The 17,054-nt window shown below is 44.4% G+C and overlaps 1 protein-coding gene across 1 annotated transcript in view; it reads right to left on the bottom strand.

Annotated features, from left to right (window-relative positions):
* OSBP2 (oxysterol binding protein 2) overlaps positions 1 to 17,054 on the bottom strand; it is a 326,746-nt gene that overhangs the window by 264,883 nt on the left and 44,809 nt on the right. The window contains exon 2 of the mRNA XM_075324438.1: positions 13,439 to 13,647. Coding sequence (XP_075180553.1) covers positions 13,439 to 13,647 — 209 coding nt within the window. The remainder of the gene's footprint in view (positions 1 to 13,438; positions 13,648 to 17,054) is intronic.

Below are 17,054 nucleotides of genomic sequence, written 5' to 3'. Positions count from 1 at the left end.
CACAATGCACCCCCCATCACGACACACACCCGCCCCCCTCAGAATACAGTACTCTAATTCTGCCTGTCGCACAGCTGTGTTCCTTCCCAAATGTTCCCCAATTATGTGCGCTCAACTTCTCCCCACTCATCCCTATTAATTAAAGCTGTCATCTTCGGCTCCTTCACGGAGCGCTTACCGATGCCTGATGTGTCTGTGTCTCCCGCACCACTGTGATGACGTCAGCAAGGTGCAGATCTCATCACATTGCTGCACGTCGGTGTTCAAATGTATCTATGTCTGAGAGATGCAAATACATTTGAATAGGAAGGAGGAAGCTGTGGTCACCGATACCACCACCGTAGCGCTCCTCAGCAGTGTGTGCATGCCGGGCACACTATCACACAGCAGGGCCGGCACAGCGCAGCACGCTACCTCCTGGTCTTGCTACTGCTAGTGTGCCCATGGCAAATAATGCTGCCCACCTTGCACACTGCTGAGCAGAGCGGCGGTGACTGCAGGCACTGGCCCACTACAGGGATCGGCCCACTACAGAGAACGGCCCATCTGGCATTTGCCAGAATTGCCTATGGCCATTCCGGGCCTGCCCCTCAAGTGATCTCTTCTCTCCACCTGCGCTGTCTCCTCTGCCCCCCAGCACCCCCGTCTCTCAACCGTGCACTCTGTTCTCTGTCCCCTGAGCACCCTCCCCGTCTCTCACCCGTTGACTCTTCTCTGCCCCCCGCTCTCTCTCTCTCACCTGTGCACTCTCTTCTCTGTCCCCCGCTCTGTCTCTCTCACCTGTGCACTCTCTTCTCTGTCCCCTGCTCTGTCTCTCACCCATGCACGCTCTTCTCTGCCCCCCGCTCTGTCTTTCACCTGTCCACTCTCTTCTCTGCCCCCATCGCTCTGTCTCTCGCTCGTGCAGTCTTTTCTTTGCCTCTCACTCATGCACCTCTGTCCCCTGCTCTCTCATCCGTGCACTCTTCTCTGCCTCTCACCCGTCTTCTCTGCCTCCTCGCTCTGTCTCTCACCTGTGCACTCTTCTCTGCCCCCCCACTCTGTCTCTCACTCATGCACTCTGTTCTCTGCCACCCCCTGCTCTGTCTCTCATCCGTGCACTCTCTTCTCTGCCCCCCCCCCCGCACTCTCTCTCTCACCCATGCTGTCTCTTCTCCTCCGTGCTGTGATGCAGCATCCTTACAGATGAGGGAAGCAGAGCTCAGTGCTGCTGACCATGTTGTCAGGTGACATCCCTGCTGTCTTCTCCTGGCTGTTTTCAACGGCCAGGAGCACGGGAGGGTGCATTCATCACAGAGTGAGGAGAGACAGCACACAGGGGAGGGGGGGGGCACAGTTACCAGGGCCCCATACATCATAATGAGCTAAGGACACCATTGGGCAAACAGCGCTGACGGTGTCCTAGACAGAGGGCAATCCAGCACATACAGGGCACAGGGAGCAGGGGAGAGTAGGAGTATGGGGAGGGGGCGGGGAAGGATGAGAGGGGCGGGGGCTGATCGCACTGTACCTGCCCAGCCGGGTGGCTACATGATGTCGGCTGTGATGCCCGTCTACAAGGCGAGCATAAGCTCCTGCCCCTGTTGTCTTGACATCACAGGAAGCAGCAAAATCCCGGCAGGAGTGGTCACATGACCACTCTGAGCTGGGGGAAAGGGTCTGACAGCAGGGCAGGTAGGTAGTTACTATCTACTTACCTGCCCCAATGTAGCAAAATGGTGCAAAAAAAACAAAAAAAAAAGTAAAATAAGCCAGATAACCCCTTTAATTTATCAACATCTATGGTTTGATTTCTTTTTATGTGTGAATTAGATGGGTTGTTACCTCCATCTAGTAAGAATTTCATGTCAATAGAACCTTTAGAAATATATCTACTTAGAAAATTGGTGATGTGTTCAATAATTATTTCACCCGCTGTATATCCTGTCAACCCCGTTTGCGTTTTTTTTTTTTTACATGTACAGCGCAATGGAATTAAGAGTATGTTAAAATAAAAAAATGCTAATAATAATAATAATAGTAGTAAATAAAAATAAAGGTTGTGTTAAGAACAAGAAGGCATCAAGTAAAAATCTGTGTTTATTTTAATTGGTAGTATGATTTGGGATTTTCCACTTCGCTGTCCATTTTTTTGAAATGTTATAGTAAGTATAGTACAGTACTGTACAAAATACAGACAAGACACAATAAACTGGAAATGATTAGTCAATGACACATTTATTGACATGAATGGGATGGAAGCACAAAACAAGGAATGAAACACAAAACCACAAAAACATTTACACAATACATATGCAAAATAGGACAACATGAAAATATAAAACAAAAAACACTCAACAATGTAAAAAAGTAATGTTAAATAATCTTGCAATTAATAAAGATATAAACAATGCGTAATTAGAAAATCTACCCACACTAACCTATAAGAAAAATATAATATAGCAAGAAATAGCATTTTTAATCCTAAGTGAATCATTTTTCTTATATAAGGATATAATATTTTGTATGAAAGGGTTGTCCACTATTAGGACAACCTCCTTTTAAACATCATATTCCTCCCGCTGTAAAATAAAAAGACCCTGACTCCCTGGGCTCACGTGACATTGTTATGCCACTGAACTACTAGTATAGGACTGACCCGATGGGTACGTGTGATTTACAGTCACAGCCGAAAGTGTTGGCACCGTTGCATTTGTTCCAGAAAATGAAGTATTTTTCTCAGTAAATTATTGCAATTACACGTTTTGTTAGTCATGTTTGTGTGTATTGGAAGAACACAAAAAAAGGAAAAAAAGGCAAATTGGACATAATTTCACACAAAACTCCAAAAATGAGTCAGTAATAAATGTCTGGCTTGGCATCCTCAACATAATATTCTGCTGCACACCCTATTGAATAAATACCATATTTTGTGGTTTTTAAGATGCACCCAAGTTTTAGAGAAGCATAGGAAAAATAATTGAAGCAAAAATTGTAGTCATGACACACTGTTATTGGGAGGAATCTGCTGCTGACACTGTTATGGGGGTAACAGTCCCCAATTCTATACCAATGTCCCCCATCTTTCATCCCTTTCAGGTATATATGTCTTCCATTTCGTATACATGTTCCCCATCCTGGTATATATGTTCACCATTCCAGTTATATGTCCTACATCCTGGTATATACTGGTATGTTCCCCATCTTGGTATACATCTCCTCCATGCTGGTATATACTGTATGTCCCCCTTCCCGGGCCCCATTATGGTATATATGACCTCCATTCTGGGCGTATCCTGGCATACCTGTCCCCCACCCGGGTATACATGTCCCCCGTTCTAGTATTCATGGCCTTCATCCTGATATATATATATATATATATATATATATATATATGTATGCACTTTGTGCAGAATTGTTAGGCAAATGAGTATTTTGATCACATGATAATTTTTATACATGTTGTCCTACTCCAAGCTGTATAGGCTTGAGAGCCAACTACCAATTCAGTAAATCAGGGGATGTGCATCTCTGTAATGAGGAGGGGTGTGGTGTAATGACATCAACACCCTATATAAGGTGTGCTTACTTATTAGGCAACTCTCTTTCCTTTGGCAAAATGGGTCAGAAGAACGATTTGACGAGCTCTGAAAAGTCTAAAATTGTGATATGTCTTGCAGAGGGATGCAGCAGTCTTGAAATTGCCAAACTTTTGAAGTGTAATCACCGAACAATCAAGCATTTCATGGCAAATAGCCAACGGGGTCGCAAGAAGCATGTTAGGCAAAGAATGTGCAAAATAACTGTCCATGAATTGAGGAAAATCAAGCGTGAATCTGCCAAGATGCCATTTGCCACCAGTTTGGTCATATTTCAGAGCTGCAACGTTACTGGAGTATCAAAAAGCACAAGGTGTGCCATACTCAGGGACATGACCAAGGTAAGGAAGGCTGAAAAACGACCACCTTTGAACAAGAGACATAAGATAAAACATCAAGACTGGGCCAAGAAATATCTTAAGACTGATTTTTCAAAGGTTTTATGGACTGATGAAATGAGAGTGACTCTTGATGGGCCAGATGGATGGGCCAGAGGCTGGATCAGTAAAGGTCAGAGAGCTCCACTCCGACTCAGACGCCAGCAAGGTGGAGGTGGGGTCCTGGTATGGGCTGGTATCATCAACGATGAACTTGTGGGACCTTTTTGGGTTGAGGATGGAGTGAAGCTCAACTCCCAGACCTACTGCCAGTTTCTGGAAGACAACTTCTTCAAGCAGTGGTACAGAAAGAAGTAGGTATCGGTCAAGAAAAACATGATTTTTATGCAGGATAACGCTCCCATCACATGCATCCAACTACTCCACAGCGTGGCTGGCCAGTAAATGTCTAAACGATGAAAAAAATAATGACATGGCCCCCTTGTTCCCCTGATCTGAATCCCTTAGAGAACCTGTGGTCCCTCAAAATGTAAGATCTACAGGGAGGGAAAACAGTACACCTCTCGGAACAGTGTCTGGGAGGCTGTGGTGGCTGCTGCACGCAATGTTGATCATAAACAGATCAAGAAACTGACAGAATCTATGGATGGTAGGCTGTTGAGTGTCATGGTAAAGAAAGGTGGCTATATTGGTCACAAATTTTTGGGGGTTTTGTTTTTGCATGTCAGAAATGTTTATTTCTAAATTTTGTGCAGTTACATTGGTTTACCTGGTGAAAATAAACAAGTGAGATGGAAATATATTTGGTTTTTATTAGGTTGCCTAATAATTCTGCACAGTAATAGTTACCTGCACAAACAGATATCCTCCTAAGATAGCCAAATCTAAAAACAAATCCACTCCAACTTCCAAAAACATTAAGCTTTGATATTTATGAGTGTTTTGGCTTGATTGAGAACATAGTTGTTGATCAATAATAAAAAAAATCCTCTCAAAGACAACTTGCCTAATAATTCTGCACACAGTATATATAAACGTCATAACATGAAGCATATTTATTAGGATGGGCCCATGAGATATTATATATATATATATATATATATATATATATATATATATATATACACATACATACATACACACACATCATGGGCCCATCCAAATAAATATGCCTCATGTTATGACGCACACACAGAAGGAATAAACAATTATACTCACCTTCTCTCTGCTCCTCCGCAGCGTGGTGTCTTTTGATTTCCCAACATTCTACACAAATCCCAGGTGGCTGCTGTGACCTCTACTTGTCTGTGATAAGAGCTGGGTTGTCGGGCTGTGTGCCAGTACATGACAGCTCAGTAATATTCAAATTGTCTCTCCAGTAAAGGAGACAAACTCTAGCACAGCGCCACCTATTGGAAGTAGCGATCCTAAAAGTCACAAGTGGATTTTTAACAATCCTTTGCAATATGACTCAGGATATATAAGCCAGATCAGAATCCCAATTTGCAGACACGGTGTTTCGGGGTGCTTGCCCCTCGTCAGTGCAAAGTATGGGGGATTCTGATCTGGCTTATATATCCTGAGTCATATTGCAAAGGATTGTTAAAAATCCACTTGTGACTTTTAGGATCGCTACTTCCAATAGGTGGCACTGTGCTAGAGTTTGTCTCCTTTACTGGAGAGACAATTTGAATATTTCTTAGAGGGGCGTGGCAGCTATAAGTCCCCTTACTTGGCAGCCAGACTGGCTTGCAAAGTCTCCTTAAGGAGAATAGTGTTCCCCCGTGGTCCCCACATAGGTAGCTCAGTAATATACGCTAGTACAGTGGCACACAGAGAGACGGTCACAACACACACCGGAACTCAGCTCTTTTCACAGCAGATGTGCTGCACTGCTGTGTATTGTGCTAAGCCGGCACGTAGTGGCACATAGGAAGAAATTCACTGTATGAGCCACTACCTCCTGGCTCAGCACAGTAATAGATTGCAGAAGGAAGCATTCGGCCAGTCAGACTTCGGGTGTAAAGTGTGACGCCAAGTGCACACCCGAGGTTACAGTGGTCGTCAGGGATTTGTAGGAGTAGGATGTTGGGAGGAAACACAGGGGCACTACAGGGATCATAACCTTTAATAATGGACACATGATCACTCCAGCCACTGCAGGAAGCTGGCAGTTGTGGCAAACACGAGTGCCTGCTATTAAAAAAATGAATATTCACTGCTTACCACACCCATAATCCCGCCAACCTCTCCGTGCTGACTTCAGTGCAGAGAAGATTACAAATGAATTTCTTGGAAATTCAGAGACATGTTGTCAGTAGTTTATAGAATAAAAGAACAATTTACATTCTACTCAAAAATACACCTATAACTAGAAATAGGTCTGATGCTATCGCATCGGGAGTGCGGTGGAATAAACATCTGTCTATGCTTAGTGGTGCTGACAGGAGCAGTGGTGAGTGGGGCTGGTGGCATACAGATCTGGTGAGGGGGTCTGTGGGCATACAGATCTGGTGGGGGGGCTGGAGGCATACAGATCTGGTGGGGGGGCTGGAGGCATACAGATCTGGTGATCTGGTGGGGGGGATGGAGGCATACAGACTGGTGGGGGGGCTGGAGGCATACAGATCTGGTGGGGGGGGCTAGAGGTATACAGATCTGGTGGGGGGGGCCAGAGGCATACAGATCTACTGGGGAGCATACAGATCTGATGGGGGCTGGGGGCAAACAAATCTGGTGGGGGGGGGGCTGGGGGTATACAGAACTGGTGGAGGGGGGCTGGGGGCATACAGATCTGGTGGGGGGGCTGATGTCCTCTGCAGTAATGTGCTACTACTGGTTCCCTTCTGTCCCCTATTATGCAGTGTCTCACCTGTCCTTGGTGCCCGCGGAGCCTCCAGCTGCAGCAGCACACAGACTCCTCCGTGATACCCAAAAATGTACTAGGAAAAATATGGCACTGCATTACTGCAAAAGAGAGATATTTAGTTTATGTATTGGCCAATGCAAGTAAGCCCGGACACCAAACGGCAAGGCATATCTCTGTAATCCGGGAACCCAACTTAAATGCCACTATCTAGGTTAAAAACATCCATATCTGGGAAAAATGCCACTATTTGGACTGCAAACCTTCATGTATGGGCAGCTAGGCTTTTTAACCTAGATAGTGGCATTTAAGTTGGATTCCCGGATTACAGAGATATGCCTTGCCGTTTGGTTTCCGGGCTTACATGCATTGGCCAATACATAAACTAAATATCTCTCTTTTGCAGTAATGCAGTGCCATATTTTCCCAAGTACATTTTTGGCTTTTTCAGTGTGCAACTGTTTGCATTTATAGTTACTATGTTTTTTCAGTTAGCACCCGTTCACATTTGTTGGATGTGCCGGTCAGTTTTTGATATTCCTCCATGATAGCAACCGGTGTACGAAGCGGCCGCTGCAGGTTGATGTCATGGCTTTACTGCAGTTGAATGCTTTACGGCGCCACAAAGCATTCAACTGCAGTAAAGGGCTGACAGCAGAAGCGGCGGCCCCGGACAGGCGAGTGTACAGAAGGTGTGTGTGTGTGTATCTGTGTTCAGTGTATACATGCATGTGCGCTATGTGTGTACATGTTCGGTATCTGCTATGTGTGTCTGCTATGTGTGTATGCGTGCGTGTGTGTGCAGTGAGGACCCGGAAGCCGGAGCATCGTTCGAACTGCGGCTGCGCAACGGACAATAGCGCGGTGCATGACGGAATAGGAGAACAGACAAAAGTGGTGATTATGTAAGTAGAAGAGAAAAAAAAATCAGAAAAACTGAAAATTTGGAGGTGGTCTCTTAATTTTTCCCAGAGCTGTATATACAGTATGTACAGACACTATGCTGAAAACGCATTCCTCCCATTGCTTCCTGTCACTACAGCACTGGGAGAGGAGGAGAGCTGCAGCGGAGCACTGGAAAAGTGACTATCATTGTTATAGCAATAGCAGTGTTTGTTACATATAATCCCCTGGAACTACTACAAGTATCAGGGAATAAGGAGCTGGACGGTATGCCCCAATACCTGACAAACGCTGCTCCCGCGATGATCATTACTGCTCCGGCGCTCCATGCTGCAGTTCCTCTGCTCTACCGGTGCTGTAGTGTCAAGTGACAGGAGACTCAAGGCCAAGTGATACACATCAGGTCACCCCTGGTCACCCTACTAATACTTGCTTTGGCATGCTCTGTGGCTTTTGCTCCCCCTCCCCATGATGCCGAATCTGGAGGATTAGGCAGTGTCATATAGGAAAAAAAGGTGAACTCCTCCAGAGAATAACCTTGGTTACAGCCCCCTTGGGTGAAGGGGAAATTCTTTGCATATTGGACACAAGAAAATTCAATAACCCATCTATTTGTAATGGAATTGTGAATAATAAACATAAATGAAAAAATGAAAAAAAAAAAAAGTTTTACTCAGTGATGAGATAGGTGGTTAAAAAACGAAATAGTATTAAACTAGTTAACCATAAATGTCAGTCTTAAAGAAAAAAAAAGTTAAGTTGCTGAGTAGCAGAACGCAGGCCGCTTTTCACAAAGGAAAATGCGATCAAGAGTCAAGAGCAGCATGGTGTTAATCTGGTTTAATAATCCACAGTGCGCCCATACTACCCTTGTGAATGTAGAAAGCTTCGGAGGCACGCCGGCACGATACGCCAGTTCATTTTTTCATTATGCAATGAAATAATATCCTTTACCAATTTCAATAACAGACACAGAAGGAGCTGATGAGACAAAGCCTTCTCTGTTTCAGTGTAATTCAGCCCTTTGTTCTCAGCCGCCAAGGACACTGAGTGTTACTGAAAGAATTAAACCCTTCCTCTCCATGACCCTGAGAGGCGCTGTCTTGTGACCAGGGTTAAACATGTTCCAGAAGCTTTACTAATGTTTTTTTGTAATTTTGGTGATGGCACAGAAATGAGCACCGCATCATTGGCTTCAAGATTTTATTGTGAATAAGAGGGAATTTCAGCCATTGACCATTAAATCTAATGATTAGAACAGGATCAATGTCTCTTCGGTTTATAGTTAAATGCTTGAGAACTTGCAGATTAACAATGGGATTTGTCACAAAAAGTCATCATTCATAGATGACATCAACATTGTCTTAACTTAAAGGGGAAGTAACTTTTTAGAATAAGTTGTCATATCTGTGCACATAAAGGGCCCGTTACACGCTACAATTTATCTGATGATCGCATGTGCGACGTGACACGCCCAGATCGTATGTACGATTTGCCAGTATCGCTTATAGGTCGTTTATTTGCTGTCACACATAACGATCTCAAAATCGACGCATCAGCGATCAGCGATATATTGTTGGACCCAGGCGGTCGTTTGAATGTTGTTCGATGTTGGCAGGGTGTCAAACGGAGAAATATGTTGGCTGCTTCCCCAAAACGAACAATTTTTTTAAAAATGAACGACGTGTCAACGATCCACGATTTTCATCCTATTTGCGATCGTTCAGAGTCACTTGTAGCTGTCACACGCAACAACATTGCAAACAATGCCAGATGTGCGTCACGGAATCCGTGACCCCAACGACATATCTCCCGATAAATCGACACGTGTAACGGGCCCTTTAGAAATAACACTATTTCTGGGTATTTTAATACTTAGAGTTTATCCCGCTGCAGTCGCTCTAATATGCAATTGCATCTGAGCTGGAGAGAGGAGACTAGCTGCTATAATGTATCTCATATACTAAATACACAGAATGATTCCTGCTCTAAAAGAAGTAAAAGGAGGAAAATTAAAGCGAATTATCCACATACGGGGTAGAGAAAATATAACTTATTCCATTTTTATAAAAATTCTGTACAAACACTGGCAATGCATCTGATGCAGTCACAAAAGGGAAGGTGCAGTAGCCGAAACGCATTATCTTTTGGGACTGCATCAGACACGCTGGGCTTGATGCCAGCTGACATCAACCCCCAAAAATATTACCCCGATTGCCACCGTATCAGGGCAATCGGGAATAACTAGCGGCGAAGCGCCAGAATTCCTGCATTTAATGTGATGCGGCACTTGTGGGGTGGCTGCGAACTGGTATTTTTAGGCTGGGAAGTGCCAAATAACCATGGGCCTTCCCTTCCTAATAATATCAGCCCCACCTGCTCTACCTTGGCTGGTTATCAAAAAATAGGGGGGACCCCACATAGTTATTTTAAATTATTTATCTATTAGGTTAAACAAGGCTAAAAACACTCTTTAGTGTCACATTAAAGGCACTAAAGGGTGCAAGTGTACAAAAGCTGCTCTAATCTAAGCTCTCCTTGCTAGATCAACTCTCCCTGAACTGTGTCCAGAGGACAGTGTGCTGGCTATCACACCCCTGGGGTCTCATAAGACCCGATGCAGCCAGTCAATCACATGGCTACAGCATTATCACGGACGGCAGCCAGTTCCTGCATGTTTACTGGATATCTAACAGCCGCAAAACATGAGGGGCGGGGACTAGAGCATGGTGCTCGTGCACCCGAGTACCCCAATGTTCAATCGAGTATCAGGCAGTGATCACTCATCACTAGTTATAACCAATTTTATCTCCAAAAGAGATTTAGCGGAACACCGGTTACCGAACCATCAGTTACTGCCAGCTTCTGGACATGGAACCAGGGAAGCATGTTCTGTATCTGGCAGAAAAGTTTCTCGAAGGACAATCCACACATCCTGACAGCTATCTCACACATGCATGCTTAACTTGGCCAAGCATGCCATGCATGTGCTTTCAATGGGCATTGCCTTAGGAAGAGGATGCTATGTCCTAGAAACACATTGCATGAAGCACACTGACAGCGCTTGTGATATTGCTCTTTATTTCTGAAGATTCCCCTTCCAAGTGATCGATTCACCCATTGGAGCACCTTTGTGTTGTTTTTTCTTTTGCTACTGTTCATCCCAATAGAACACATGCAAGCATCATGGCAGCTGTGGGGCGTAAAGACAGATGAGCCCTTTATACTACAGTGAATGGAGGTTTTTACTGTTCTACTTGCCCGCATAGATATAAAACTAGACCGGCCGTTTAGCTCAATACCAGATTCTTGCTCTCTGCTCATTAAACAAATAGTGTACAATCCTTGTTTATATAAATCCGGATAATCCTTAGACTGAAGCGTAGACGGTCTCTATGATGTCATAACTCATTACTTAAATCCTAAGGGCGTCCTGACAATAAAGATCATTAAAAGTAAATAAAAATCAATTGTGTTTGACTGCAAGGTGATTAAATAACCTGGAAACGTATTCATCATGATACTGTAGGTTCACCGGCTATTGTGCCACTAAAGTGATTTCTGCCTGCTGTAGTAGGACATATTATGGGGCTATAAAATAGATTAATAGCAGATTGTAGTGGTTATAATAAACTCAGCGTAAACCAGAGCCACGGTCGTAAGTGCAATATCAATAATGGCGTGTCCCAGGATTTACACGTGCTGCAAGTCAGACTCATAGGCTGGCTACAGATGGAAAGATCTCACCCACAGACCTAAAAAGCAACGTTTTTAAATTGAGAATGGGAAATAGGTATACATTTCATATATGTTTAACCCATTCCCAACGTGCACGTGCTGTTGTATTAAGCAGACTCTGGAGCTAAGCCCGTTGTGCATTTGGCTGTATTATACAGCTGGCCTCCGTCTCTAAAGGCCGCGTCTCACTAAGCAGCAATGCTTTTTGTGACGCAACAGCGATCTTGCTAGCGATGTCGCTGTGTGTGACATCCAGCAATGACCTGGCCCCTGCTGTAAGTTCGCCAGTCGTTGCTGAATGTCCTGGACCATGTTTTGGTCGTTGCTCTCCCTCTGTGAAGCACACATCGCTGTGTGTGACAGCGAGAGAGCAACGATCTGAATGTACAGGGAGCAGGAAGAAGCCTTCTGCGGATGCTAGTAACCAAGGTACACATCGGGTAACCAATCAAAGGATTTGCTTGGTTACCTGATATTTACCTTGGTTACCAGCGTAGAAGCCGGCTCCCTGCACACGTAGCCAAGGTACACATCGGGTAACTATAAGCAAAGCGCTTTGCTTAGTAACCCGATGTGTACTATGGTTACCAAGCACAGCGTTGTTACACGGGTCGCTGGTGGCTGGTCTAAGATCGCTGTGGAGATCTGCCTGTGTGACAGCTCACCAGCGACCATGTAGTGACGCTCCAGCAATCCCTGCCAGGTCAGATCGCTGGTGGGATCGCTGGAGCGTCGCTAAGTGTGACGGTACCTTAACAGCAGCAACCAGAGCCTGATAACAGCAGCGGACCATCCTCGGACCAGCCTGATAACAGCAGAGGACCAGCCTCTACAACTTGTAATAATTTGTCTAAGATAAACATACATACTAAGGCAATTTTCCTATGAGTATGTGTTAAAATGTGGAAATTAAATTGTGGGACCAAATAAGGTCACAGATTACAGAGAATGGTGACACTTTCTAGATAGCGCTGATTACCTATAGAGATATTAATAAAACAAGGACTACAAGTGAAGCCTTGAATTAAAGGGAACCTGTCACCAGGATTTTCTCCTATAAATTCTATATATATTCAATATATACTCCACATAGTTCAATATATAGTTTCCCTATCATTCAATATACACTACAGCATTCTATAATGCTGTATAGAAGGGCTGACAGATGGCGGCCGCAGGTTATAGGGGGAAAAACCTGGTGCATCCAATGTGCACCCAGGACCACGAGCAGTTCTGGTTGTATATTGCTAATCCCTGCCTAACCGTCCCTGTATACACTAGCATAGATAAAGGGATCTTTAGAAAAAGTATTTCTAAAGATCTTTTATTGTATGCTATTGAGGCCAGTCACTAGACCCAAGGGCATTGCTTTCCTTGCTAGTCGGCTCCATTACCATGTTAAAACGCCCCTGTGAGTGGGCTAACATGCTAATGAATACGTAGCGTCAGAGGATGATCTCACTCACCTCTCCGCTGACATACGCTGGATTTTGGGTCATGCGCACTATGAAGTCTGGTGTACATGTCCTGGCTTCAAACTGAAGTAGTGCGCATGGCCGAAAGTCCAGGATCATGCGCACTAAGCCGAAATCCAGCGTCAGGCGGCGATGGCAGTGGAGAGGTGAGTTAGATCATCATCTGACGCTGCGCATTCATTTGCATGTGCATTTTTTAATGCGATTTTTCCCATTTATTAGAAAATGCTAAGAAAATATATGCTGCAAATATGAAACTGATTCAAATCTACAAGAAAAAAATTAAGCAAATTAAGCACCATGTGCATTAAATTTCAGAAATCTCTAAAATGAGGCAAAAACGCGATGTGTGAACATACCCTTATCCTTTCAATCCATATTTTCCTATACAAGCAGAATGCACATGAAATGCAAAACCAGAGATAACATTGTTATTCATATTCTTTGGACATCAGGCATAATATGATCTAAATTTTCACATTCTTTTGTCACAAAAGCAAACATCTGCGATTCTCTTCGGCGGTCTGTGCAGAACACTACCTGACTGGTTGTTCATCATGCGGACAGCCTTGGCTTTGGCCAGTTCCAAAGCTGTGACCCATCGCTGTCTCTCCACTTCACAGCTTGCCTTGAGATGGTATGTCCGGCCACCATTAGACAGAACAATGTTGCATGAATCTTCTGTGTCAATGTGAGCTGTAGACAGGTTAATGGTTCCTCGGCACGTGTGAGCCATCTCAGCCTGTGTCCTGAGGGATGACAGATTGGGAAACAATATAAGTAGAAAGAACAGTACTGGGTGTAAATGCCATATAAATGATGATTCCATCTTCAGAAGTGATCACCTATCTGTAGAATAGATGATAACGTGGGGCCAACAACTGGGACCCCGCCAACCCAAGACTGGTGCACAGCATTGCCATGTCTTCATGGAGCGGTGGCCGGACATGTGCACCATTGATTTTGTTTTACCAGCAGTCCCAGAATGTATAATGAATGCAGTGGATCAGGACCGCAGGGTCCCAGCGGTTGGACCACCACCGATCAGCAACGTCTTACCTATGACACAGATAAGATATACATTTCTAAACATGGGAATATGTTTCATTGTAACTGTAATGATGGATTTTTGGGACAGTCTCTGTGATATTTTTCAGCTCTGGAGTATGTTCATACAGCGCTGATACGCTACGTGGAATATATACTGTATATATGGAAACCCAACTGAAGCGTCAATTTAAAATATGCAAAACATCAAGGCACTGATTTTCAAAGCTGATTTTATCCTTTGTAGTTCATACACTGCAATCACTCCCCAACAAAATCCACATTTAAGACATTTGGTGCAATTTCCACTGTGTATCTGCAAGGGACTTATTCCACTGCAAATTACGTCTTGTGTGTAAATACCAAAAAGAGGAGTTATTCTAGTAGGATATGATTACAGACAATTGGTGCCACTGGTTTTCCTAATTTGACATTAATGCCTAGGTTTAGGAGAGGTTATCCATTATATGGCTAAAGATTGATATCCAAGACTACACGACAAATTAGAAAGAGGAAGGTTCAAGGAGGACCACCATACATTCACTGCAGTGCTGGACACAGGACGGTCGGACGGAAGTAGGCATCACCTTTGTATGTTAGGGGGCGCAGTTAGTTTAAGTAAAAAACTGCTATTTTAAAACACTCCTCTAGCTGCTATTAGCCGCACACGTGTGAAGATAGAAGTGCAGTGAAAATGCCAGTGCACATGGCATGCACAACCACTGCAATACAGGGAGGCGCTCATGGGTCCTAGAGCGGAGCCTATTACTGCTGGTAACTTTGGTAACTTGGGGCAGGCACGAGCCTTCACAAATCAGGGTCTTTCCTTCAGTGCATGGCTAGGACCAGTCTGTAGATGAGGAGCAGGTCCGCTCTTTGAAGCACATTAGAAGTAGGACGGGGCACCTGTGCACATGCAGTAGTAACAGCATATATTTATGTCCCACAGCTCTCCTTGTTCTCTAGACTCAAATACAGCCATCCCCGCCCCCCCATACATAATGATGGAGTTAGTCAGGACCAGGAATTTAATAGTATGTGGAGATCCTGCAGTATAAAGCTATGTGCCCACGTTGCGTTCTGCCCCTGCAGAAATTTCTGCAGCGATTTGAACAGCACATGTGCGCTTCAAATCGATGCAGAAACAGTCCGTAATGAAAAGCCGATTTCATGCGCTCTGGATGCAGCCCCTCCCATAGACAGAGCGGGACCTGCATCCAAAGCGCATGAAAGAAGTGACATGTTGCTTTTTAGAACGCAGCGATTTGGCAATAGCCGAAGCGCTGCGTTCTAATACGCAACGTGGGCATGGATTAGGCACAATCTTCATAGATTGTGCTGGTGACGCAGGACGCATGCAGTTACGCTGCGGTGCAAATCACAGCGTAACTGCATGCAAATACGCTACGTGGGCACATAGCCTTACAAGATGTATTGTGCAGCTAATAATGAAGCACATTGTAGTCTTCTTATTCCTACAATTGGGGTTAATCATTAGACCACAACAAGGGCTCATGAAGAAAGAGGCAAGAGAAAATCAATATTTTCTAACAACTACGAGTTGTGACTGCATGAAACTAAAGTGACCTCGCTTACACTCTTAATCATGATTTTTCAATATAACGGAATTGGCCGGGATTCAAGAAGGGAACAGACGTCTCTCCAACAGTAAAACTTATTTCAATGGATTCTACAGCACAAAAAAGTAGAAGTAGATAACAGTCAAGTCCTGATTAGTGGCAAAACGAAGATAAAAGGAGTGCAGAATATTATTAACATCAGTAGTAAAGCTACTGTAATAGTCTGGGCTAAACCTGAAATAATACATTCAGCAATGCCTGGCTAGCTTCAGTCACATCCACCATAGATGTGGACGCTTCAGACAGCACCGTCAGATCAGGAAGCGTCCTAGTGATCCAGGCCGACTCATTAAAAACCACAACGTACTGCGGCATTATAAAAGCAGAAACAAACCGCTTACCAGACTCAAGCTCCTCAGCTTCTAATCATAGCACGGTTCATGGTCTCAACAGCAGAAATATGCAAAGTGATTATAACCAGCGCAGTACTAATTAATAATACTGTAATAAATTATCAGTAGATGGATAAAAGAAAGAATAACAACAACAAGGGCATAAATAACCATATAATCAAGTAAGAACAAGGGATTGCACAAGCAAATGATCACTAGTGCAAAGGCTCAAGAAAGCAGAGAGGCAATAGGCACTGCTCACAGGAGACGCTCCTAGACACTCAGAATCCAACTTGGCCACCAACATACGATGACGTTGGCTTTACTAGTCGATCATCTAATGTGTAAGGAGCTCGTGTCCCGACTCTTCTCTGACGAGGGGTGAAAGATGGATCAAGCACGGCTATACACGCTACGTAGTCATCCACCAACAGTTATTTTTCCTTCTGTCTCTATAAACTTCTTCTAAACGGTATGCTGAGCGTGGACTTAGATTTTTTTTTTCTTTTCTTCTTCAGTGTAAAGCCACATGCACACCTTGAGTGTTTGTTGAGTTTTTTACCTCGGCACTTGTAAGCCAAAACCAGGAGTGTGATGATACGAGGAAAAGTATAAGGCTGGGGCCACACAAGCATTAATGTGAGTGAATCGCATGACACTCGGCTCCTGCTCTGCTGTGAGTGTAAGCCGAGTGTCATGCCACTGTGATGGGATCCTGCGATCAGAGCGCAGCTGCGGAGGAGTGGGAGGGACTAATCTCCTGATCTGCTGATGCGATTATCGCACTGCACTTCGGTGTAATGCGATGTTTCTCTCGCACCCATAGACTTGTATGGATGCGAGTGAAAACAAATCGGATTCCACCAGCAGCATGCGGTGATTGTTTTCTCAGTCCGATTGGGGCTGCGAAAAAAAATATCGTTCATGGTAGCGACCCCATAGAGTAATATTGGTCCGAGTGGATGCAATTTTATCACATTCTACTCGCTCCGTTTTTCTCGCCATGTGTGCTAGGGTATCTGGCCATGATCTGAAGTGTCAGGGTTCTGGATGTCGCGTTCTTTCTCCTCCGGAGATGCTAGCGTCCTGGGCGAGAGAACGCACTGTCCGTGCCCATGGTCAGGATTACTGACACAA

This window comes from Anomaloglossus baeobatrachus, chromosome 1 (genome assembly GCF_048569485.1).
Source record: "Anomaloglossus baeobatrachus isolate aAnoBae1 chromosome 1, aAnoBae1.hap1, whole genome shotgun sequence".
Classification (NCBI taxonomy): domain Eukaryota; kingdom Metazoa; phylum Chordata; class Amphibia; order Anura; family Aromobatidae; genus Anomaloglossus; species Anomaloglossus baeobatrachus.
Note: the sequence above shows the minus strand (reverse complement) of the source record. Positions and strands in the feature narration are given on the sequence as shown.